The sequence below is a fragment of the Heloderma suspectum genome, chromosome 1 (genome assembly GCF_057233095.1).
Source record: "Heloderma suspectum isolate Gila_16-S chromosome 1, 16-S_ref, whole genome shotgun sequence".
Classification (NCBI taxonomy): Eukaryota; Metazoa; Chordata; class Lepidosauria; order Squamata; family Helodermatidae; genus Heloderma; species Heloderma suspectum.
In genome coordinates this window covers 240,471,640-240,498,141 of record NC_139458.1, presented here as the reverse complement: position 1 = coordinate 240,498,141, position 26,502 = coordinate 240,471,640, and the positions used below count along the sequence as shown (strand labels likewise).

Genomic DNA, 26,502 nt, shown 5'->3' with positions numbered 1-26,502 from the left:
CTGAACTCTGCTGTGATTGGATGCATGTGGGGCCTCTGCTGTGCCTCTGGGTAGGAACAGGATTGTGCCCACTGTGTTTAGTAACCTTGACATAATTAATAGCAGTTACAGTTTTTCCACCTGCTCTTCCATACTGTTTGACTCTGCTCATTAAAATTAACATAATAGGCTCTTTTTATCATGTCAAAATAGTATTCTGGAATTTATTATATAGCTTTTCATGTGGTTATAGTCTGATCACGATAAAAACAAAATGCTTGTGTAATGTTCATCCTTTCATGATAGTGTTGCTAATATTACATTAGATTGATTACATTACATTGATTACATTAGATTTAGCACCAGTGATGTGGGTTTTCTAGAAAATGTTGAATCAGAAAATTTTCCACTTCCCAAGATCAATTGACATCTGATTTATTATGTTAGTTTGACTTATATTTAGTCAACCAAACTAAAAAAAAGTTAATTTTATGTTCTGTGTAAATATATCAAAGATTTTTCGAGTAGCCAAAAGTAATTAAACTGAAATATTTAATTAGGACAAAAAACCTAATAAAACACATTTAGGTTGCAGTCCTATATACACTTAGCTGAGAGTAATTCCCGTTGAAGTTGATGGGGCTTATTTTTGAGTAGACCTGCGTAGGATTGCTCTGTGAGTGAGATTTATATGTTGCATTCAAACAAACTGAAAGCTTTACTTGGAAAGTATTTTTATTGGAATACTTATAAATATTTTCAGTCATAACAACTCAATAGTATACACTTCCCTTATTGTTTAGATTTTTCTTTATTTTTCCCCAATTTTTTATTGTGAGTTTTAACAAAACAATACAAACAGAAAACATAACAAAACCAAAAAAAAATAATAAAAAGAACAAAATAAAAATACAACATACTCTAAAATCCTCAGTTTCAAATATTACAATATTCAAGAAGGGAAAAAAGAAAAAAAATAGGTTACACGTAAACTTCAGTAAAAGCAGACCAAATATCCACATATAAGTCCATTTGCAAGTTATGCCTATATACCACTCTTTAAAATGTTGCTAGTGTTGTTAAGTCTGAAGTCCATTGCATTATAGGCAGTGAACTTTTATTCTTCCAATATCATAGTATCATTCTTTTAGCAACCAAAAGGGCACTAAAATTCCATTTATGCTAACCATGTGTTACATTCCAAGAAGCAGGTAAGTAATTTAAAAGAACATTTACATCAGTAAATATTAAAAAGCTTTCCAATACAAAATTTATCCATATAATAACTTCCTCCCAAAAGGAGGCAACCATCGGGCATTTCCATAACATATGAATAAGAGAAGCATTGACTACATTGCATCTCCAACAATTAGCCAGATTTGACAAGCCTTTGTTAAAAAGACATTCTGGCTACAGACGCCAAGATGGCACTCCATTGATGAAACAAAATAGGACGTTTCAATTCCCTGTTCCATTCCTGCTGTAAACCACTTGTATCATATTTGTTCATTGATAATAAATGTTTGTAAACATGAATCGTAGGTCGATATATCTGACCAGCTTCAATAAGTATTTCCAACAGCGAAGGGGACTCTGAAGCAGTAAAGGCTGCTGGACTGAATCTAGATACCACCAAATGTTTCAATTGCAAGTATTGCCATTCCACTGTAGCAGGCAAATCAAATTGATCTCGCAAAGTTGAAAATAACAAAAACTCATCATCAACCCCCACTAATTCATCCAGGGTAAAGATCATTTTATCTGTCCTGGTCCACCATAAAAACATTTTCTTGCCAATTCTTAAATCTGGATTTCCCCATAAAGTCATGTTAGCATGGGAAAATGGATCAAACTATAATTGACGTGACATTAACTTCTCTAACTGCCAAAATTTGGGGAGGAGCTCTGTCTACCTTAATATGCCGAGAACCTAATACCATCCATTTAAAGAGAGGCTCCAGACAAGAAGATTCCAACACTGACCAAGGTGGAAAATCTAATCTGAGTGGAAAAGACCAAAATTTAGTACAGGTCAGCAAATCGTCCCGATGGTATGTAGCTGGATTCGGAAAACTGAACCCACCTTTATTAATTGGAAGTTGCATCCTTTTTAAAGTTATTCTTCGTGGAGAGGAACCCCAAAAGAATTTACTAAACAAAGCATTAAGTTTTTGGAAATATTTGCCAGGTATAATAAGTATGGGGATCCTGCATATAACATAAATAATTCGAGGTATGGTATTCATCTTAAGTGTATTCACCTTACCTCCATAAACTCAACTTTAAAGATGCCCATCTATATCTCGTGAAATATCATTAATCATCTTATTTAAATTTAACCTAATAATTTGAGATATGTCTCTAGGGATAATTATTCCTGAGTAAGTAATGAACTCTGGGCGCTGTCGAAATTGCCAATACAGTAGAGTATCTCCAGTCAGCATTATTTCCGACTTTGACCAATTAATTGAATAGCCAGACAACTCACCGAAAGTATTAATCAATTTTATCAAAGCTGGAACCAGTGACTGAAGTTTTGAGATAAACAACAAAGACCTCAGCATAAAGGCTATTTTTAAATTATTTTTTAATATATATATTTTATTTATTTTATATGAATGAAATAAACAGTACTAAAATTACCAAAAGCCTCATCAATGCTTCAATTTCCCAGCAATACAATATTCTGAGGAGGACACCACAATAACAAAAAGAGAAGAAAAAAGAAAGAGAAAAAAATAAAGGGAAAAGGGAGGAGGAAAGGAAGCGGGAAAAAAAAGAAGAAAATTCCTCCCCCCTCCCTCCCCCCTAACGAATTGAATTTAAGCTCCAGCACCCCCGGTCTCCAATGTCATTCTATTTTAAAGACTATATCTATAACCTTAACAATCTTACAATTTAGTATACAACCTTACATTACTATATCATATCATCAATCTTATAACAAAAAAGAGGTCTAGAATTCATTCCCAAAGCCTAGTATTATTAGATATATACACACACACACACACACACACACACTATTATATAACAATAAAACTTAATATAAACCTTCAACATTCAGTAATATATTTTACACTAGATATATTATCTATTTTAAAATAAAAGCAAGAAAAAACAAGAAAAAGTAAGAAATGAAAGAAGGTAAGCAAATATATATATAATCATTTATCTTCTGAGTTAGTCTGGATCAAATAGACTAAATAGAAACAATTAACAAAGCTTGTTTAAGATTAAGGCTATTTTTAAATTCTATGCCAAAATGGACAAATCAATAAATACTATTTTGTCTAATAGTAGTATTAGTCTAATAGTAGTATTTGGAACCCCAGGGGTTCCAAACATAAATTGAATATTAATGGGGACAGTGGACGACCTTGACTGGTACCGCCCAAGTAAAAAAAAAAAAGCTGAGAATAGACTGTTAGTCATTACTCTCACTCTAGGAGCCGAGTATAAGATTTTAACCCATTTCAAAAATTCTATAGGAAAACCAGCATTAGTCAATGTAGTAAAAATAAATTTCCAATGAATGTTGTCAAAGGCCTTTTCTGCGTCCAAGGAAATGATGGCCGCCTGGTCAGTTCTTTCAGAGTTTAAAGCAACTACATCAACAACTAATCTAAGATTATCAGCCCCCTGTCTATTTTTAATCAATCCCACCTGGTCTGATCTAACCATTACGGCCATGACTCATCATAATCTATCGGCCAAGATTGCTGTTAATATTTTGTTATCCACATTAATTAACGATATAGGTTGATAGCACAATAGGTATGGTCCTTGCCTGGCTTAGGAATCACAGTAATGTAAGCATCATTTAACCACGATGAAAGGGAGCCCACTTTGAAAATATGGTTATAGAGGCAATACAACTTTGGGGCTAAAAAACTAGAGAATGTTTTATACCATGCAGTTGGGAATCCGTCCAGTCTGGGTGATTGCCCAGTATTTATTTTCATTACTGCATTCATAATTTCCTCTAAATGCAGAGGAGCTAAAAGGAGCTGTTGTTGTAAAGAATCTAAACGTGGAAGAATAATCTGAGATAAAAAGCATCCATATCTTGCTCTGATATCTTATTACCGGTAGTATACAGATCAGAATAAAACTTTAAAAATTGTGAGTTCATGTCTGTAGGGGAAGTATATACTTTGCCACTCTCATCCTTAATAGCTGAAATAACATTTTGATGTTGATGCTGTTTAAGATGATGTGCAAGGATCTTACTAGGACTTTCACCATTTTCCCAGTATTTCTGTCGTAGACATTTCAGAGCAAATTCCGCCTGTTATGAAAGAATATTATTCAACTCATGCTTAGTATTCTATAGCTCTTGATAAAGTTGTGCTGTAGGGGAAGTGGCAAACTGAGTTATAAGAGATTTCAGCTTCTTATTTAAATGCATCTGTTGAGTTTTTTAAGCTTCTTTTGATAATTCTTAAGAGCTAATTCGGCCCCTTGTAAAAGCTTTACTAGCCTCCCATTCAGTGGCGCACTAACCTGTTGCACCCTCGTTAGTATTGAAATACTCTGTTAGTTCAGCTAACATCTGGGGTTTAAACTTCTCATCATTAAGAAGAGAAACATTAAAATGCCAAAGACGGGGGCCCTAGGAGTATCAGAAAATTGCAGTTCCAAACATACTGGGGCACGATCTGATACTACCAATGTATCAATCCTACAATCTTTGATTTGACATACTGCAGTTGTAGAAATCAAGAAATAGTCTAATCTGAAGCAATTATAGTGAACTGGTAAAATAAATATATATTCTCTACCAGCAGGATGTAAAATTCTCCAAGCATCAATTAAACCATATTCCATTATATAAGCACAGAGTGCCAATCTCACAACGGATTGAGTCTTAGGAGAAGGTGTACCTCCTAACAAATGATTTGAGACCTCTTTAAAATCCTCACCCACAATCAAATAATCACAGGTAATATCAACCAGTTTTGCAAAACATGAAACATAGCTGGAGAATCAGTCTTTGGCCCATATACATTGATCATAACAATTAATTTACCCATATACTTTCCTGCCAAGATCAAAAAAGACCCCTCAATATCAAGAATCACCTGTTGAACTGAAATCGAAAATCACTTATGAATTAAAATCACAACCCATTTGCACCGTGTTGAGGTATCTGTGACATAGGTCTCACCAACCCAGTCCTTTTGCAACATCTGTCGATCTCTTTTAACTTAGTAAGAACTGTTTTCTATTTGTTTACATTTCGCAGCCCCTTGACGTTCCATGAAGTCACAAACATTGAAAAAACAAAAGCGAGTTATTTGGCCCTCTGCCCAAACTCATCTTTCCAGATTTACAAACAATGACTAAATTTATATACCATAAATGGTATATCAAATATACCCTTAGTTTATATTTAGGACTAACCCTTTCAGATGTCATCAAAGTAGTTCTTATTATGTAGAAACTGAGAAAAAAAATTAAAATTATTCAGAAATATGAACAATAGTTGAACATTAAAAAATCAAAATAAAACTCAAATTATCCAGTTAGTGTCCACATACCATAAAAAATGCAAAAAAAAAAACCCCTAACAGACCAAAACTAAAAAACCTTTAAAAAAAAAATTTGAAGAAAAAATGAAGACACCGAAAACTGTTTACATAAAATTTGGTATGTCTGAAGAGCTATGTGAATAAATATGTGTGCTTCCTAGGACTAGTCACTTGAAAAAATTAGATTGGATTTAGATTTGATAAGTATTGTATCCAATCCAGTTCCTCAGTTTGTTTTGTCTTGTATCCATTGAATTATTTTAATGAAACAATAAATTTCTAAATAGTGAAAAGAATTCGCAAAAAATTACAGTACTCAAAGTTTCTGAGAAATTCTCCATTTAGAAAATAGTCTTAAAAACATCTCTTGCATATATGCTTCACTTTAGAGATGTTTGGGACTCCCTTGATTAAGATGATAAAATATTATGGATTTCAGCTGTGGAAATACTTGGATTCCCGGATGATATTCCAAAACTCACCCTGCATTTCTCTGAGAGAACACAGAGAAAGAGAATGCTTCTGTCTGGCATTTTATCACTTTGAGAAAAATGCATACAGTAAAACCAGTGGAATTACTCTAAAGTGGATTGGTACATACAGAGACCGGGTTTTTAGGTGAGCTGTGGTGCTCATGGGCACCAAATTAACAATGCAACCCACTCTCGGGGGTTGTTGTGTCCTACAAACAACTTTTGCATAACCCTAAAACAGACCATGTGTCGTCACCCATGTTTTTTACTGCTGGGAGAGGTTGTCTGAGAATTTGGGGTGAAGCATCATCAGTATGCTGGTGATACTCAGCTCTATTTCTCCTTAGCATCTTAATCAGGTGAGGCAATGAAAGTGCTGAATATGGGTGGGATGAGGGCTGATAAACTGAAGCTCAGTTCCAGGAAGACAGAGATTCTGTGGGTTGATGGTTCCCAGGTTCAGGGAGATGGTGTTCAACCTATTCTGGGTGGAGTTGCACTCCCCCTTAAGGATCATGTTTGCAGTTGGGGGTGCGATTTCATCCAGCTTTGTTACTGCAGGCCCAAGTGTCTTTAGCGGCATGAAGCACCTTTCGCTGAATCAGGAAATTATGCCAACTGCAGCATCGCCTGGACAGGAATAGCCTAGCCACAGTTATCCATGCTTTGGTAACTTCCAGGTTAGACTGCTACAGTACGTTGGCTGTGGGGCTGCGCTTGAAGATGGTTTGGAAATTAAAGCCAATACAGAATATGAGTGCAAGACTAGCTTGCTGGGAGTAGCTGATCAGTATTAAGAGAACTTCACCGGTTCACAATTCATTTCTGAGCACTAGTGCTGACATGTAAGGCCCCAAATGGCCTGGGCCCAACGAGTCCGGACGTTCATGTCATTTGCTGATGCCCTGTTTCAGGTCTTCCTGCTATCCATGTTGAGGTGGGTAATATCCAGGGAGAGGGGATCTTCACCTGTGACACTCTGCTTGTGGAATTCCTTCACCAGAGAGGCCAGCCTGGCATCAACTCTTGTTACCCTTCAGGTTTTAGGCAAACATAATCTAATTCTCCCGGGCCATTGGGAGATTTCACATCTGTCTGCTGATTTTAATTAGTGTTTTACTCTGTTTTGCCGTTTATGTTGGTTGTATTTTATGTTTTTATTGAACTTTGGATATAAACTACCCTGGAATCTTTTTTATGAAGGGTGGTAGATAAATTCTCTAAATTAATGAATTAAGTTTGACAACCTTCTTTATTTTTCTGCAAGAGAAGGGTGTCTTTATCATGGACAGACAGTTTCTTACCCTGCCCTTCTCCCAACTAGGCTCCTCATTTTAGAATAAATTGATTCTCCAATTCAAAGCGAGCTTTGGATAATTAGCAAGGAAAAGGCTATTATAGTACAGAGATAAATCAGGTATCAAATTAAAACTCAGAATATGTAGACTTGCAAAAAAAGGAAAAATGAAATTTTCCAGTTTGCACATGAACTTAAATGCAATGAGGAGAAAAAAAGAGGTGAACACAGGCTACATTACTTGGAAGTGAGAACTTTGCTTCAGTTGACTGAGGTGAGCCCTCCCTGGCCATTGGCTCAGCTGCACAGCTGTGTGGAATGTTTTATGAACATTCCAACCATTTAAGGTGCAGTCCTATGCATGCTTAGGCAGAAAAAAGTCCTACAATTGGCATTCTAAGAAAAAGTCAGTACACAATGGCTTTGGGTAGGAAAGGATACAGTGGTAGGAGGAGGTAGTACTATGGGAAGTCTGCTGTTCGAATCAGTAGTTTGAACAGGTTCTGTATTAAGGTATGTGAGTAGTGCAAACAGGAGAGTGGATTTTTTAAGTAGTTTGAAATAATGAGTATAGACGAGTGGTTTCTGTGGGTAGTATGAGCTGGTGTATCTGTATGTGAGTGTGAGATACGAACATGTATAGGGCATATACATGTTCCTATGTGGGTGAGCATCAGAACATTTTGTATGTCTACATATATATCATATCACTGAGTGAATTTCTGTAATCATACTTCATCAAGCAGCTCAGTTTTCAGAACTCAATATTTTGCACAACCCTCTCCCGACAAGCCCCCATACTCTTATGAGACAGGTTGCATAAATTGACGGAGAACTTGAGTGGCTAAACAGCCACATCTTGGTCACATAGATGGATTAGTTACTTCACTACTTTATTTGTATGTTTTGTTTAAGTGTTTAATTGCAATCTCCGCCTGAGAGCTACTACCTATGTTATACATTCAACTTTATATTTGCATTGGAAATGTGGCTTGGGTCACCACTGCTCCCAGTTTTCATTGTCCTCTTAATTTTTTTAATCTGGACTCCTCTTTTAACTTATTAATAGCCACTCCGAACCTTATTTTGTACAATGTATTGTATCATAGTGCCTTGGTGTTTTCTGTAATATAATATGATAGCATAATTCGAAAGTAGAATCTAAGGGTAATACCCAAAAATGCTGCTGTGCTTCCGCTCATTCTTTTGTGCCAGTGGGACCCATTACTAATGCTACAGGGACTTAGTGCTTCCTAAAGTAACCCCAGAAACTACCGGAAACATTCATTTCCCAGTTGGGACAGGTCAATGGAGCTCCCTTCTGTGACCTCTGCTGACCTGCCCCATTCCAGAAACAAGTTTTTACGCTAGTTTCCAGTTGCTTTAAGAACCACTAGCTCCCTGTTGTGCTAGCAGTGGGTCCCAGTGTTGTGTGGACAGTGTAGGATACTGCCCTAAAATGCTATCTCATTAATGGCTTCTGACGTTTAATTATGCCCTCTGCTTTCAACTCTCTTTTAGACCTTTTAAGTTTTGATGATATAATATCTACCTCAGATAATTTATCGCATCCCACAGCTAACAGGCCAAAGATGCCTGGCAGGAGGCTTCCTGTTCGCTTCAGTGGCAATAATTCAGTGAGTATATTTGTTCTATTTATTTATTATTGTGTTTATATCCTGCCTTTTTTCCTCTTGCAAGGAACCCAAGGCGGCTTACATTATCCTCCTCCTCTCCTTTGTATCCTCACAACAACAACCCTGTGAGGTAGGTTGGGCTGAGAGTCTGTGACTGGCCCAAAGACACCCAGTGAGCTTCCATGGCCAAGTGGGGACTAGAACCCAGATCTCCCAGCTCCCAGTCCAACACTCTCACCACTTCACTACACTTGCTCTCATGTACATTTTTTGTAGATACACACTGGGCATCATTTCCATTTGAGAAGTGTACTTTATAATACTGTCTGTGGGGAAAAAGAGGTTCTTTTCATTATGTGTGTAATACATTGTTTTTCTGCCAAATGCTAGCAGTTTACTACAAACTAATTAAAACATAACAATATCATAAAATAGTCTAACACTACAGTTGGGCATTTCACCATTCAAATAAATTTGTCCAATTCACTAGTCAAATATTGTTTAATAATGTCAGATATTTTTAAGATACTAAATTCCTTAGAACAACAAAAAGTTTTGGATTTCCCCAGCACTTCTCAGCCTTTGGGCTAAGAACAAGTAAGAGAGAGAGAGTGTGTGTGTGTGTGTGTAACATTTGTCTTGTGTTTTTCTTCAACCATTACATTCAGATTTTTCATTAGCTACTGTTTTTGCTAACAAATGACACCATAACAGAATAAGAAATATGAGCTTTTACATAGTGGCACTTTTGGCTTCATGGAATATTTGACATATTTGACTGCCAATTGACATATGTACCAGCCTTAACTAAGGGTGCAATCCTCTACATGTTTAGACAGAAAAAAGAAAGAAAAAATTCCCAGCATGCACTAGCATGGCTTCCTGAGGGGATGCTGTGAGTTTAGGACTTTCTGTCTAAACATGGAGAGGATTGCTCCCTAAAGCTATTAAATTACTTCATAAGCTACGCATCCTGAAAGTTAAACATTAATAAGCACCAGCAATTAACCAAGTCAAATCCAAGTGTTCAGAGACCACAGAAATAGATAGGTTTCCACCAGCTCCATTTCAGTAAATGCGAGCTGGCAGTTCTCACTTGGGCAAGAGTGCCACATTATAGATGCCATAATTGAAATTGGCCTGTTCCTGATGAAAAGTAGTGTCATTGCAGATAGTGGAGTTACCTGAAGCAATGTCTGCCCAGTTAATCTCAGTTCATGAAGCAGTGGTGGGGAGTCATATGGAGTAATGTAGTCCATATAACCATCACCTTGAACTTGGATCAGAAACAGATTGATAACCAATGGAGATGAGAGATCTCAAGCCATAGCTGTATGGATTGGCAAGTACCAATCCATACAGAGAGATTGGCAAGTACCAATCCATACAGAGAGCTTCAGCTATTCGGCGGTATAGAAATGAAATGAAATGAAAATAAATACATACATACATACATACATACATTGCCAATGCTCACAGTAAATGGGTTTTTTTTTTAAGTAAATGGTTTTTTAAAAAAATCTTAAAACAAAAGAGATACCTGCAAAGTACATAGAAGGCTGTGTGTGTGTGCTGCTGGTGGTGGTTGTATATCCCTTTATTTGATTTATTTTCTCTAATATCACTTCAGATCTTTTGCTAAGTTACCACACTACCAGCATTGAGAGAGTGGAATGAGGCCAAGGTCTGAATACCAAAAGCATTATTTAGTTCATCTCCCACAGTAAAATTTAGGAATTAATTAGCTGCCTAAGATTTTTAAAGTGTACTTAATATGGCCCTGATCAATATCAGGTTCCTCCCTTGCTCAGTAGTATATAGAAATATCAGATTTTATCATTCCTTCACTTAAGAACTTTCAGCCTAGTATATATGAAAGTAAAAAGAACTCTGTGAGTGTTATGAACAAGTACAGTAGATAAAAAGCTTCACAAGTAATAGATTTTAAAATAAATATGCAGATAAGCTGGCATATATCTGCATATATGCTTCTCAAAGAGCACTTTCTATTTTACTTTTACTTTTTTCTCACAAGTCTACTCCAGCTCTAAGCATAGAGAAAAGTGTGAAGGTGCATAAACAGGAGGAAGGAAGTGCCAAACTAAAACCATCTGAAGTTAATAAGGTACAGTGTTGATATTGCTTACGTTATTTGTTATAAGAAGCTTAATAATGTCAGTGATTGTATACAATGGATATAATTGTATCCATTCATGTAAGGTATCTATATACTGATGCAATAATACAAATTTGGGTAGCACAGTAGAAAAAAACATTTCAGCTAAATGTTTTCTCTGCCCATCTGAGCAAAAAACGGCTCACAGAATATTAACACTAACCTTATTACCAAAATAAAATATTGCTTAACATCTGGTTGCTCATGAAAAAGGTCATTTATGCTGATCACAATTGATACATTGCTTTCGTGGAGAAAATGGAGTGAGTGATTGTTTATCTGTTTAACAGTCTTAACAAACTCTGAAATATGTCTGGCTTTCCACTGTATGCTCAATAAAAGGAATGCGTTTTAAATCTCCAGAGAATGTCGATCACCCACTACCTATCTAGAGGTAACTGGAAGTATTTTAAGCTGCTTTCTATTCAGGGGTTGGATGTCAGCAGCTCAACAAACTTTGCTTATCCTTCAACAAACAAAAATGGATAGCACGTGCACACACACGTACCATTTAGATGACTTTTTTCCTATTTCAGCCATCCATATTTTCTTCACCTCTTCTGTCTTCATCACCAAGACCAAGTTCTGTTGTGCTAAATACTGTTGCTGGGGAAATGAAACTTAAACAGGAAACAGATGAAGGGGATAAGCCTGCTTTGGAAGAGCTCAGGTCTCAGATATTTGACCTGCTAACTGTTGTAGAAACAATGAAAAGAGAGCATGGGTAAGAGCTGTTCACATAGTTTCACCTAACTTCAGTGGTTCTGTGTACTGTACCTTTTATAAGATAGAGTTTTCACGTGTGTCATAATTTTTATCACTTTGTTTGAACATTTTAATGTAGAGTTGATATGAAAATGTTTTAAGGAGAGCGTCCTACTTACTTATTTAGGTTACCTGATAAAGAGCTAATTCACGCACTACTGCTTTGTCCATAAATGAAGAACTAATCATTCATGGAGTAGGAAATGTGCCACTAATGATATTAGGAATTTCTGCTTACTATCTCTGATTCTTCTTCATGGTCTCTATGCATCACATATATGGACTCTGCACCTGTGCGGAGCCCCATTTTTGGGAAAGTTCTATAGCTGAGGAATCCTACCCCACCATCCCAGCATGCATATCCCTAGTGGGTTCCCTCAGTTCTCTTTCAGCTGCCTTGTGGTAGCCACATTAGGGAACTTTTCTGTGTTCAGTGAAAAACTGAAAGGGCAGAAGGAATGAAGAAAGAGAGGGTTTATTCTTTCTTTCTGTTCTGTCTATCATTCATTCCTTTAACTTGGTTATTATTATTTTATTGTTTCGTTTTCGCGATCTAGCAATCACCCAGCAAGCATTTGGCGCTCCAGATGCCTTTTTGGAAGTGTGTCCATCGCAGGCCCTTTGGCAAGAAGTACAGACCCTCTTGGCGAAAGGAGCCATAGAACCCTTCCTGCATTGTTATCTCCATTGTCATCTCAATGAGGGATGGAGGGCTTGGTCCTATCCTGGGTCTCTGGTGCAGGAGTACTAGAGATAGGACGATGGGTACAGGAGTAGAACGATGGGTACAGGAGTAGAGGACAGGGTCTCTCTATCATTGATCCTACTGTTGTTGTCCAAGGGAGGCTAGTTCACCTGAATCGACTTCAAGGATGCCTATTTTCACATCGTGATCAAGAGGTTTTACCAAAGCTACCTCCGCTTCACAATCGGGACTGATGTATACTAATTTCGAGTATTGCCCTTTGGCCTTGCTACCATCCTGAGGGTTTGCACGAAATGCATGGCAGTAATGTGCTCTTATCTTTCAGTGTATGGGGTGGAGATCTACCCGTATATAGATGATTGGTTACTGGTTGTGTCAACTAGGTGCCAGCTTCTTCAATTGATAGAGGTGAGCTGTCCTCTCCTAAATGACTTGGGCCTCTACGTCAATGAGGAGAAGTTGCATCTACAGCTGATACAAAAGCTCCAATTCATCGGGGCTCTCCTCAACTCATGGTCTGGCCAGGCATTCCTTCCTAAAGATTGGGCCTGCTCATTAGATTCCCTGGCAGCCGAGTTACTTGCTCATTAGACTATTACAGTGTTCACAATGCAATGGCTTCTTGGTCTAAGAACAATGACAATGTTGGTCATGCAGTACACCCACGTGCATATGAGGACCTTGCAGAACTGGTTCTTCCACAATTTCAATACCGAGCAGGACGCCCGCCATACCCAGCTTCGACTCCTGTCATAAGTATTGCAGCACTGGTGGATGGTGCATGATCACCGTACTCAGGCCATATTCCTTCAGCCCTCTTGACTCCAGGTAGTGCCTACAGATGCGTCCCTCTTGGAATGGGGAGCTCACTGTGGGAGCTTCACAGTACATGGTTGGTGGTCACCCAGGGAGGCCACCGAACACATGGTTCTCAGGGTGTTTGAGCTGGACTTGGTGGGCAGACTGGTCCAGATAGTGTCAGACAATACCAGAGTCATCACCTACTTGAACAAGCAGGGAGGAACGAGATCGATCACTTTGCCCTCGCTCTCCAGATTTTTCATTGGTGGGTATTCTGTCAGGTTGGTCTGACTGCGATCCATGTGGCTGATGTGGACGATGTGCTTGCTGACCAGCTCAGCTGGACCTTGCTGACTTCCCACAAATGAGAGATGGACAGAGACTTCCTGATCTCTCCTAGCGGTGGGGCACACCACCAATCGATTTCTTTGCCCTCAGAGACAATACTGTTTATCTGCAATCAGTGGGGGCCACTTTCGTATTTGTGTGGATAGGGGCAGTGTTCTACACCTTTCCCCCCTTTCCACTCATCACCAAGGTGCTGGCAAAGATAGGATGGACAGCACACAGTGCATCTTGGTCACCCCGTGGTGGCCTCACCAGCGTTGGTTTGCTCCACTTCTGCACCTAGCAAAGGGTAGTGCTGCATCTTCTCACTCAGGAGCAGGGCAGTATTTGGAATCTGGATGTTCAAACATTCCACATGACGACGTGGAGGATCTGTTGATCGCTACCAACAAGGAGATTCCTGCTCCAATCCAGCACATCCTCAATGCCTCTTACAGCCCTCCACAGGGCAGTCGTACACCCATAAATGGGCTGCTTTCTCCTCTTTCGCATGTTCCAAAGGCTTTGACCCTGTTAGGTTCTCCTTGCACCAAGTTCTTCAGTTCCTGTAGTCACTTTTTCACAGAGGTTTGAAACTTTCTTCTCCCCGTGTCTACCTGGCTGCTGTCTCTGCTTCTCACCTTCCCATTGAAGGCTTCTCCATCTTCTCGCATTCAAAGGTGAAGCAGTTTCTCTGAGGGGTTTGGAATCTAGCTCCTCCAATTCGACGGATGGTACCAAGTTAGAGCCTCTCCATCGTCCTGAAGGCATTATCCTCTGAGCCTTTAGAACCATTAGCAAATATAGATCTTCACGTCTTGTCTTGGAAGCTGGCATTTCTAGGTGTCATTACATTGGCACTGCATTCTGGTGAACTCTGCGCCCTGCATGTAGATCCCTCTTACCTCAGTTTTCACAGAGACAAGGTGGTTCTCCGTCTCGACATCAGTTTCCTTCCCAAAATGGCATTGGATGAAATCTGAATCTAAGCTTTGTTCTTCCAGCTTTCTTCCCTTTGCCATCTATTCCGCTTGAGTCGACCCTTCATGCCCTGCATGTTCATCAGGCATTGGCTTTCTGCAAGTCAAAGACTGAGTCTTTCTGACAATCCCCCATCTGCTTATCTGTTATGGTGGCAAGCACAAAGGGCTCCTGGTCTCAACACAATGTTTTGCCTCATGGGTTGTCCAGACAATCAAACGAATGGATGAAGTGACTGGTCTCAAACTGTCTGTCCCAGTTCAAGCTTACTCTGCACGTCCAGTAGCAACGTTGGTCGCATTCAAAGGGGAGTCACTAGCCCCGATCTGTGCTGCACTGCAACCTAGTCAAGGCCATCCACATTCATTCGGCACTACCGGTTGAATGTCTGGGCTAAAAGTGACTATTCCTTTGGGTGGACAGTCCTTTCCTCTGTTTTGCAGTCAGACACCAACTCGCCTCCAGTAGGTCAGCTCACTACTTGCTCATATGTGTGATGCACAGAGACTATGAAGAAGAAGGACAAGTTGCTTACCTGTAACTGTAGTTCGTCAGGTGGCCATCTCTGCATTCACATAACCCACCCACCATCCCCTCTTCGGTGTCAGACTACAGTTTGATATGGGTACCAAAGATCCATCTCCATTCGGAGGCTACAATGTCGGTCGCAAGGAACAGAGGGAATAAGTGGGAACCTGCTAAGGACTTGAGCACTACGATGGTGGGGGAGGGTTCCTGTCAAAATTCCTCAGCTATAGAAGTTTTCCCAAAATGGGGCTCTGTACAGGCACAGAGCCCATATGTGTGATGGACAGAAAACCACTCGAAGAACTACAGTTACAGGTAAGCAACCTGTGTTAGGTTGACACATTATGTTTGGGTACGTGAATGCACACCTGGAAATGGTCACACCTATTCACATGGACAGTGAAAGTGCTGTGTGGAGAGGTTTTAAGTTGGTTTCATTTCACTGGGCAGGTTCGCACATCACGCTAAGCCACCCTGAGAATAAGTCACCGTGGATTAGTCTTTCACTCACTAACCTGACAGACGATTGGGCACTTTGTAGCTTGCCATGACTTGTTTCTCCCCTCAATCCTCCCTGGGTCCTGGCATGTATCCCAGGCACCTTTGCAGCAGAACTTCTCATTTCCTTGGTCCCTACATCAGCACCCTTTGTGCAATTGGTCCACTGGGGTTGCCAGCTCCTGAGGGAACCCCCTCCTGCGCGCATCAGATCGCTAAATGGGATTAATTTTCTGAGCCCTTATGAACACAGTAACGTGTTCGCTCTTTTTTTGCAGGGGGGAGGATGTCTTCTGCAACAGCGCAAGACTGCCGGTCCGCTATTTAGCTCAGCATACTGATATCCTCCTCTTGTCAATATCTTTGCAAATTTCATCCTCCATTTTGGAGCTTCTCTTGCTAGCAAACACCTTTTTTTAAGGGTGCTTCATGTTCTACTGAAGGAAGAACAACTGCCCCAAAGCTCCTTCTCTCCTGCACCCACCAGCTGCTTTCAACTCCCCCTCTCCCTGCCACCCCTTCGTGCTTGTCACTTCCCTCCACTGGTCTCTGTTGCTAGCTAACACATTTACATATGGGTTACAGAGCAGCAAGCAGGATTGCTAAACATACATGCAAATTTCATGGCAAGGCAGTAAAGTGGGGTAATTGCACAAATTTCAAGGCAGAGCAGTAAAATGAAGGGGGAAAGTATGCAAATTTCCTAGCAGAGCACTTGCACAGGACCAAAAAAATTGTGAACACATTCGGGACGCTCTCCGGTGTCCTGCTGTCAAGGGCTCCTTCGAGGCCTCTCTCAGTCTAATCCAGTAGCCAAGTCCAGACACACACAAAGGGATTCCTTTCAAACTTTATTCTTTTACAACTTAACAACTATACCATTTGCAACTAGATCTGAGCAGCAGAGTACCTATGCCCTAAGTTGGAACAGTTGGTCCCCGTTTGAAAGGGAATTACTGGCAGACCCCTGAACTTAAGGACTAGGGAGAGTCCCTCCCCTTTTCCCTTGGATCCTCTGGGCGCAGCCGTTGTTTGCGCGCCAACCGGACACTACGCCTTCTTTCCGCGCCCTCCATCTGGCGCTGCGCTCTGTGTCGGCGTCGCGCGTCTACCAAGTCTGCTATCCGCACTCTGTCACTCCCTGGACTGCTATCTAAGCTAGGAATGCTGGAGGGAGGAATCTCCGTCAGCTGTTGGCCCTGGGAAAGAGGAGCGCGCTCCCCTCCCAGGAGCGACTGCTCTTCCTCAGAATGAGAACTACTTTGGGATTCTATGGGCTCAGTGTCCACCCTGACACCTGTCTTCTCAGTTTTTAGGGGTGGAGGGAAGAGGGAGGATGGTGGCAGCACTAGCAAGATTGCGAAGAGCAGCAGGGGGGGTTGCTGCTCTTGCTTGGCAGTTCTCTAGCTTTTCCCAACAACCCAGGATGAAGTCACCCTGCCAAGTTCGGACGTCACAAGAAGCCACCATGGATATGAACAACCCTACAGCAAGCCAGGGTGGCTTGTTCTTGAAAAATAATCCATCCTGTGGAAATGACACCAGTATTGCACAGCACAACTAGCCACCATGGCTGATCAGCGTTGGTGGGTGGTCATAATGTGCAAACCAGGTCACTGTGTCAGGGAAATTCTGTGTTCAAATACATGTAGGATCTCTGATTCACTCATAAAGAAGGATGGCGGCAGACATGCTTGAGCCCAAGGCCTGCTCCCAATCTTGCTCCCAATCTTGCACGCTTGACTAGCCCCCCTTTATGAGCTGTTCTTTTCACATTGGGTCAAAATATAGCTTGTACATTGTGGATTATTTGTGTTTAACCACATCAGGAATAAACTATTCATGTGACTATATTTTCCTTTAACTTTTAAAGGAAAGAACTGGAAAAATTGAAAAGAGACTTGGAGGAAGAGAAGCAGATGCGAAGTAACCTAGAGGTAATGTGTTTGAGTAAGGTACTTGGAGCCACAGGAGGCCTAAATTTATACAGATTCTATTATCAGTAAGGTGAAGACTGAGCTAGTGTGCAATAAAATGGACACTATGAAATGTTGCATACTTTGACTTGATTGTTTTGCTGACAAGTGAAGGCATTTCCCCTAAATACAACAAGAGACGGGGACTTGGTTCACACAATATTCATTGCTTATTGAAGCCATGATGAGCCACAGCACCCACAGGCACCAGGTTGCCTGTTCAAGCTGCAGCTTGTCATGCTGTCTGAACCTGGGTGGCAGGGGCTATTTGAGGTTTGTTTAACTCTCGGAGAACCCTGCCGCTGGGTTCAGATGACACAACAAACCATGTTTGTTGAATTGTGGGGGTTGAACATTCAAAATGGCCACCCATACACACCACAACCCACTGTAGCACAAGAAGCCAAATTGGGCTGCAGTGATCATGTGAACTGGCCCACTGAATCAGATGTAATGATCCATGAGCAGAGGTTGGCTCACAGAAAACGTGCTTTTGGCGCCTGCTAATGAAAGAAAAGGGAGGTGATTTTCACCAGTTTTCCCAGTGTCCTCTGAAAATCTGTACCTTCCTCCCCCTTCAATTAGTGGGTGCCTCCACTGGGTTGAAGTCTGTTCTGTGATGGAAGGGCCCCTTTGGCTCCAACCTATTGTATCTGACAGCTTTGTGGTAGTGGTCAGGAGACTTGTGGATGAGAGTGAATATTTTTTTATTTTTTTATAAATTTACGAGTGGACTTTCAGCCCAAGTAGAGCCCCCAACGTGGCTTCCAAAACATTTGTTTTTCTCTAGCTCTTATGTAATAGGTTAATTTCATCATTATTACGACATCCCAGATCCTACCCCCCCCAACCCAGACAGTCCCAGATCCTAAAAAATGCCATTATTTTTTTTACAAAATGAAGCTATTGAAAATTTGGCAGCTGTCAAAAGATTAATTAGGAATTCCACATTTGCCTTTTCCACACAGTCATTAAAATCATTAAGTATCCTAAGAGGATCTATCAGACACTTATACCCCCTTATCTGCTCTATATAGAACATGACCAGATTCCAGTCAGATTTGATTTTAGCACAGTGCCAAAAAATATGCATATAATCTGCACCGCAAGAACTGCATCTTCAGCATCTATCATATTGTAATCCATTAGTCTTCTTGTTTTTATAAGGTGTTAAATATAATTGATGTAATGCTTTAAAATAATTTTGTTTTTCATTTAAAATTCAGTGATTTAAAATTCATTGCAAATCTCTATAAGAATACGTTAGTGTAATGCTAGAGATCTAGCAGACCGATTTTGCTCTGTATTTTAAAAACTGAAGCTTGAGTTGTGTAGATGCGCAGAAAATGTTGAAACATTGAAAAAGTTCAAAGCTCAACCTTTAACAGCAAAACAGTATATTTATTTGCTCTGCGAAAGTCTCCTACTGCTCTACAGTTCCATGACAGTTTATTTGCTCGGCACCAAACAGCGCCTGATCTGGCATCATGTGTTTTCAAATTGAAATTTAAAGCAGTACTAAATGATCTTTTAAAAAAGAATGTGCCGAACAGCGCCTGATCTGACATCCCATGTTTTTGACCTCCATTACCTGAATCCTCCCGCTTTCCTTTTTTTTGTTTCTGTTTGGGTTTATGGGACTATGATAGGCAGGCTTTGTGGGGCACTGATAGGCCTCGGGGCAGTTGCTAGGAGGAACAGCCCCCCCCCCCCGATTCTGTTGTTTCGATTGGAACGAATCAAAGAGCGAGGAGGGAGGGGCTGCTGCTCCTCCCATAATGCCCTGCACGTGGGTGGTGTGTGTGTGTGTGTGTGTGTGTGTGTGTGAGAGAGAGAGAGAGAGAGAGAGAGAGAGAGAGAGAGAGAAGGGTGGGTGGGGTGATGCAATAGGAGTGGGCAGGGCACAAGATCGGTGCCATATTGGATGGCTGTGGCTCAGCACAGGTGAGAGAAAGGTGGTGTTTTTTCTTCTCCCCCCCCCCCGCCAATCTCACCTTCTGTTTTTTAGGCCCAGGTGAAGCTGAAGGTGAGGGTGGGGCTTCTTGGGTGGGGGCTTGGAATACCCCTTTCCCTGCAACAGAGGAGGGGTGGGTCTGTCTATGTCTTCATGTAATGGGTGGGGGTTCTTATTGGAAGGAGGGAGGCTAATTGTGTGGGTAAATGAGAGAGAGGGGGGTGGGTTGGAAGACCCCATTGCTATGGTGGGGGGAGGCTTGCTTTAATGTACTGGGAATAGGTCATATTACTGGGGTGCTCATTAAAGGGACATTGATGGGGACAAATATTAATAAAGGTCTTGTCTTAAAATCAGTACACAAAGCAAAATGGCTTTAAGAGAACGTATGACGTGCAAGATTAGGATGGAGCTACCATTAAATACATTTTAATAAAATTAGATAAAATAACAAATCTGTAATACAAAGTGTAAAAAGTAGTAAAAAAATGTAATTATCTGACAAACCATATAAAATTACACCAAAATGGAACATTGAAGTGCCAAAGCTTATTTAACATTCCTGATTTGAAATAATCGTGTAGCAGGTTATACAGTACACATGAACCTGTCCTAGGGGACATAACTGGGAAGCTGAGAGAGGAAGAGGAAGGGAAAGAAGGAAATGCGCCCTGAAAGTTGTTCCAGTCCCAAGGGAAACAGCCGAACATATTTTCATCCAGCCATTCTCAGACTGCTAGTGCCTGTGGCAACACAGACTTTACACCAGTTAAGTGTAGTTTGTCACTTTCATTGTAGCAAGGTTGCAGTTCACAGAGAGTTTCTGTGTTCCTGCAGAAATTCCAGAATATGTTGGATAAATGTTGTTAGGTATTAAACTTTCAAATTTACCTAACAAATAAATGCAAATTAATTATTATTTAATTAGCTGTTCTCCATTGTGTGTGCCCTCGGGGCCTATATATATATAAATATATATATGGCCCCGAGATATATAAAGAGAGAGAGAGAGAGAGATCAGGGTGACACAACCATTTGGCCCTGAGGGTTGCATGTGATGCTGGTCACATGTGTGCGCGTGTGCGCACGCACAGGCACGCCAATGATCCTGATACAGATAGCTCTTTCCTCTGTGGGAAAGGCAGGAAACGTTCATGGCTCTCATCAAAACTTTCATTATGAAGATGTGCAGAAAGAAATCCATTTTTAAAAGAATTCTTACTCCACTCACCCCCTTAGCAGTCGAAGCATGCTTAATTTCAAGGCAAGCTCAACTTCTTAAATAATCAGGACAGCCACACCCACCCTTAAAGAAAGTAAGACACAGAGGGAGAGAGAGGTAGACAAAATGGCCACGTATGAGGAAGATACAGACACGGGAATTGCTCCCAAGAGTTTTTCTCTTGGAGGAAACTTCCTAGGTTTCCGGTCAACTTTCTGGTTAAGTGAAAAAGCCTCCAACTGGCATTTATTTCAGGGTATGTATCTCCCCTAAGAATAAATCTTTCAATGGTACTACTTGGCCTACAATGCTCAGTGAAAGTTTAACTCGACTGACACCGAGCCACCAATACGAGAAACATGGCAAAATGAAGACTTTCAAAGTTCCCTAGAAATTAGACACAAGAGATCTCAACTCCATTTTATTGAAGTGGGCTGTGCCCCCCAGCAATATCCTGATTGGTAGTCCCCCACCCAAAAGCAACTGTGTTGACCATATGAAAAAGTTCAAACTCAGTATTGGTATAATACCATTATTAGGCCAACAAAAAGATTGTAAGGAATGTACAACCAATCTTTGTGAAGTTTTGTACATTTTTTTGTGATTGTCTGTAGCAGCCTTCCCTAACCTGGTGCTCTCCAGATGTTTGGGGCAACAACACCCAGCATTATTAACCGTTGGTGATGCTGGCTGGGGCTGATGGGAGTTGAAGCCCAAAACATGCAGGCACCAGGTTTGGGAAGGCTGGTGTATAAACAGAAGGGGCAGTGCAGTGTGCGTGTGTATTGACAGGGTATAGACTATGTAAGCCAGCCTTCCCCTGCTCAGTCTCCTCAGGTGGTTTGGGCTACAACTCCCATTAGCCCCAGTCAGCACGGCTAATGGCTAGGACTGATGGGAGCTGTAGTCAAAAAAAATCTGGAGGGTACTACTAATGCAGAAATGATCAATATTTAGGCTGAGTATGTTAGCATACATTAAGTATTAGTAAATTTTGAAATATATTTGATAAATTGCAAATATATATAGAATAAACAGTTATTCATTACCTTATTAATGTCTTAATCTGTTTTATCTACAGATGGAAATAGAAAAGCTCAAGAAATCTGTCATAACTCCATGAAAGAGCCATAGACTGGGGTCCTTATCGTGCCAGGATTTCAGAGTCAAAAAACAAATGTTGACTTTTTTTTAGTTCAAAACAATGAATGGTAGCATTCCATTTTTTTAAGAATAAATGAATATAATCTTATATTCAATGAGCTAAGAGAAGAAAACGTTTTTGTTTCTTGCCAACATAGGAGAGGCCTTATTTCTTACTGTGCTGGAATAGCAGACCTTTATTTTCTTGGTTTGCTTGAAAATACTACTGAATATGTATAAAAAAGAGATCTTAATAGATTTTTATTGAATATCTATAGTCTAATTTTTAAGAGATCCATACTATAAATAAGGCAATATGTCTTTGCAAAGTAATCTACAAAATAGTCTATAGGGAGGCACATGATGTAGCCTTGTAGTCACTAGAGTCACTACTTTTCCCACCATGCTAAAGGGAATATGATGTATATTTTTTTTAATTTTTGCATTCCTATCCAGGGTTACACTGTTGTGCCTGTCTGCAGTGAGAGTATTAATAATATGCTGTTTTATAGTTCAGGATGATACTGGGAGTTTCACCAATCCTTAGCTGTGCAACTTATTAATTATTCCTCTAACTGAGAAGAGTATTGTGTCACTTGCACTATAGGATTCGTAAAAGAGGTTTATGATTGGACCACAGAAAAGAAATCCATACCAAGGTGATTGAATAAAACCACCGGAAATCTAGGCATGAGGCTGAAATAACCTTATAATTCAACCCATTGTGCCTAAATTTTGCATAACATGACATGGCATACCATGAGCACTGAATTTCTGTGCATTCACAAATTTTAATTAACACTACAGTATCTTGCAGCTTTAAAGATGTTTAGCACTAATCTTAATAACATTATTAAAAACTTTGTAGGACAATGAAACGTTCAGAGCTACCAGTCTGTTAACGAAATGCAATCTTAAAATGGGGTATGTCACCCACAGGGTTGTTATGTAGCGTTCAGTTAAAACACACAAATGGATTACTAGACGACTCTTGGAATCCTGGATTCCTAGACTCTTCGTATACACCATAGTACTACAATATGCTTTAGAAATCAAAATGAGTTAATTTCGTGTAAAACAAAGGACTTCTTTTGGCGTCCTTGTGTTTAATTCTTTGCCCCCCTCCCCAGTGTTTCCCAAGAAGGAGAAGAACTGAAAACGTGCAGTGCTGAGGAGCACTGCGCTGACTCCAGGGCTAGAAAGACGAAGTCCACTCGCTCGCTCGCGTTCCTCCCACGGTGCTGTCCGAAACCGTGATGGAAAGGCGCAATGTTTTCAGAGTGATGTTTAAGTTAACCAGATCGACATAAAGTGAAATACTCGTTCTGTCTCGGTGGAAAGTCTTGATTCTCATCTCCTGCTCTCCTTAAATAAGCAGAATTTGGATGGCATTAGTCTGTTGTCTTAGTTCGATAAAACACCAATAGTGGTTGTTTGCAAGTGATCGGGATTTCTGCTTGCAGATATATCAATTGTGGATCCATGGATTAAAATGCGGAACTGAAAACTAGGGTGTAAAATCTCATACTTGTTTGCTTACCATATGGCACATAACTAACGGCAAACTTCTAATGAATCAGTTGCTTAATGATTCACTTTCATTGCCAGTTGATTTTTTGTAATAATAATGTATCTCAGATTACTAACTTTGCTCAGAAGCATCACTCTTTGTAAACTAATCTGATACTAATTCATAATTGACATTGGTCCACAAATTTTGGCTTACTAACCAAAGCACCACTGACCCCCTCCCTTTCCCAAGCCCCATGGCCTGTGCAGAGAACTCGGAGTAAGGAGGCATGTTTGCTGTTGAGCTGGTCTTTTGCAAAAGATGCAAACAGCACCTTGCTGCTGCCACTGCCTGCAAAAGCTCAAGGAGAAGGAAGACAAGCTAGTGCTGCCTTCCTCCACAGGTGTACAGAAAGCGTAGGTGGCTCCCATCCTGCAAGTTGAACCTGTGTAGAAAGTCCCAGACGCCTCCAAAATCCCAATGGGCCCCCTCTCCCAGTTCTCCATGGCAAAAGTAAGGGACTGTTTCTTTCCCTTTCATTGGAATTTTGCAGGAGGCAGCAGCAGGAAGGCACAGCTCATGCTTTCTGAAAAAGCACAATTTGCAGGATGGAAGCCACCTCTCTTCTCCATTATCCATGGAGGGAAAGCAGAGATTCTTTTGTTCCCACCAGGAGTTCAGCATTTGCAAAAAGCTCCAGCCATGCCCTCCTGCCGTCTCCTGCAAAACAATCAAACAAAAACAGAACCAAACTAATGGAAAGGAAAAGAAATTACCATTTCTTTTCACCATGATGGATAGGGAATAAAGGAGGTGGTCTTTTTTCTCACTTTCCGTTAGGTTTTTGCAAGAGGCAGCAACGAGGCACAGCTGGAGCTTTCTGCAAAAGCCCCAACTTGGAGCAAAACCACCTTTCCTTTCCTCCCAGTTCCTGGGTAAGGAGAAGAAAGGTGTTTCTTTCACCCCACCCTACCTACAAGTTGGGTTTTTGGAGGCAGCAGCACCTACCTCCTGCAAAAATTGAACAGGAAGGGAGACTTTCCCTTTTCCTCTATAGAAAAGAACGTGTGTGTGGTTTCAGTTCCATTGGCTTTATGTAGAAAGCAGCTTTTAGGTGCTTCTGGTGCCTTTTTACCAAAGCCCAACTTGCAGGAGGCAAAACATTTTTCCTCTCTGGAGACATACTTTCCCACAAGCAGGGCCTTTGGTGGAAGCAATGAGTACTCATCAAATGGTGGAGGGACACTCGTCTATTGTGAAAAGGCGAGTGGATTTATTGATCCCTGGTAATTGTTCAGCTGCATCACAGATAAAAAAAAATTAAGCCTCAGTATGTGCTATCTTGGAGGAATGGGCAAGAAAAGATCTCTTCTCTGATTCCAGCTTATCGAAATTTTACTCTGATTATGCAAAGCAAGAATTGAGCTAAATGAAAGAGAGTTCCTTTATATGCTGTTCACTGTGATCCAGAGTGTAAGGCAAAATGGTATTAATGATAGATTGCTATACTAGAATTTTGTCTGCCTTGAAACTTATAGCAGATGAATAGGACAAGACAATCAGCTGAATCAGAAGTGTTAATTAAATGGCCTTTTTGGTGTAGCAATAAATGACCAAGTGCAATGACTTGATTTATTAAAATATTCTTCTTAAAGTCACTGCTATGTGTGTTTTAGCAATAGAGGTCTCCCTAATAATATGTCTGTCTTAAATTAATATTGTGTAATGGGAAATGGGGAGGTGATGCAGACATTCCAAAGAATGCAACTTATTTCAAGTAGTATGCTTCAGTGACTTGTTTACAGATGCTGTAAAACCATGCATGCTATCAAAAGTCCACAAATAAAATTATATGCTGTAAATATGTTGGTGAGTTTTGTTCAAAAGGATTCAGACACTACAGCTAGATATACTGGAGAACAACACATATTCATACTTTCAAGGATCCATACTGCAAGACAGAAATAATTCAACCGCCCACATGTAGGAGAGTGTGACAAGGTTTATCGCCTCTGATATTCAATATTTGTATTAAGGTATTAGCTATTATGGTAAAGTCAAATGAGGTAGTGCATCAAGGGTTTAAGGCTGAATTATGTACTGATAAAATGGTACTTTTCTTAAGGAACCCAAGGCCACCTTTGGAGAGGTTAGTGGAAGTATTAGGAAAAATTAAATATAATATGAGTTTGGCAAAATCTGAGGTAAGTATTAATGTTGTCTCTGAAACCAGAGTTAGACATCTGGAAAAACTGAGATATCAAATTACCTTGGGAGTAACTTTCACCAAAAGTGTTAATGACAGTTAAGAACAACACCGACACTGTAAAAGTCAAGATGTGACAAAAGATGCAGGAGTGGTCAAAGCGTAAAATGTTCATGAATGTTGTGCAAAAATAGTCTTTTATTCTTGATTATGGTGTCTTAAGGTACTCCAGCAAAAGCTTAAGCCAATTCAGTGTATTGCAGCAAAGAGTATTGCAACAAAATAACAGAAGGAGGGGCAGTGCCGCAAATGGCAGTTCTAACTGCTCTAAATCAGTTATGGGATGTTAGCCTGGTAAATACATGTTGGGGTATTTAACAGTTGTGACTGTCTCCGCCCTTGAGAGATGGAGCTGTGACATCTCTTTTCTTGTCTTTTTTTATCTGACATCTGATCCAATGAGGAAGCTATGGAATGCTTGGATAAAAATTTTTTTTAAAGAACTGGCAAAAGTTTCAAAGTCCCTAATAAAAGGCGTGTTTACCACATTCTTCTCATTTCATTTATTTTCACCTTCCTTGCCCTTTGATGGAATAGACTTGCTCCTTCTAAAATGTCATGTGTAAGGTTTTTGTGTGGGCTTTAAAAATGCTGAATTTGCACAATTTTTGAACCTAGTTGCAAAGTTGGTACTCTTTCAAGCTTTTCACACTTGTCCATAGTGCGGAACTATATAAAAGAGACACTGTTAATATATCAGATATACTTGATAAAAGGTGCCCTTGGGCCACC

General features: G+C 40.2%; 1 protein-coding gene across 10 annotated transcripts in view; it reads left to right on the top strand.

Annotated features, from left to right (window-relative positions):
- Nucleotides 1-26,257, top strand: part of CD2AP (CD2 associated protein) — a 131,004-nt gene extending 104,747 nt beyond the window's left edge. For 3 of the 10 annotated variants that reach the window (XM_084821675.1, XM_084821615.1, XM_084821669.1), the window contains 4 exons: nucleotides 8,802-8,917; nucleotides 10,953-11,042; nucleotides 11,630-11,817; nucleotides 17,573-17,792. In XM_084821675.1, coding sequence (XP_084677801.1) covers nucleotides 8,802-8,917; nucleotides 10,953-11,042; nucleotides 11,630-11,817; nucleotides 17,573-17,705 — 527 coding nt within the window. In that variant the 3' untranslated portion in view covers nucleotides 17,706-17,792. Of the gene's footprint in view, nucleotides 1-8,801; nucleotides 8,918-10,952; nucleotides 11,043-11,629; nucleotides 11,818-17,572; nucleotides 17,793-21,932 lie in introns of those variants that run through there. The other 7 variants (XM_084821683.1, XM_084821626.1, XR_014786004.1 and 4 more) reach the window with 6 other exon arrangements.
- Nucleotides 26,258-26,502: the final 245 nt, after the last annotated feature.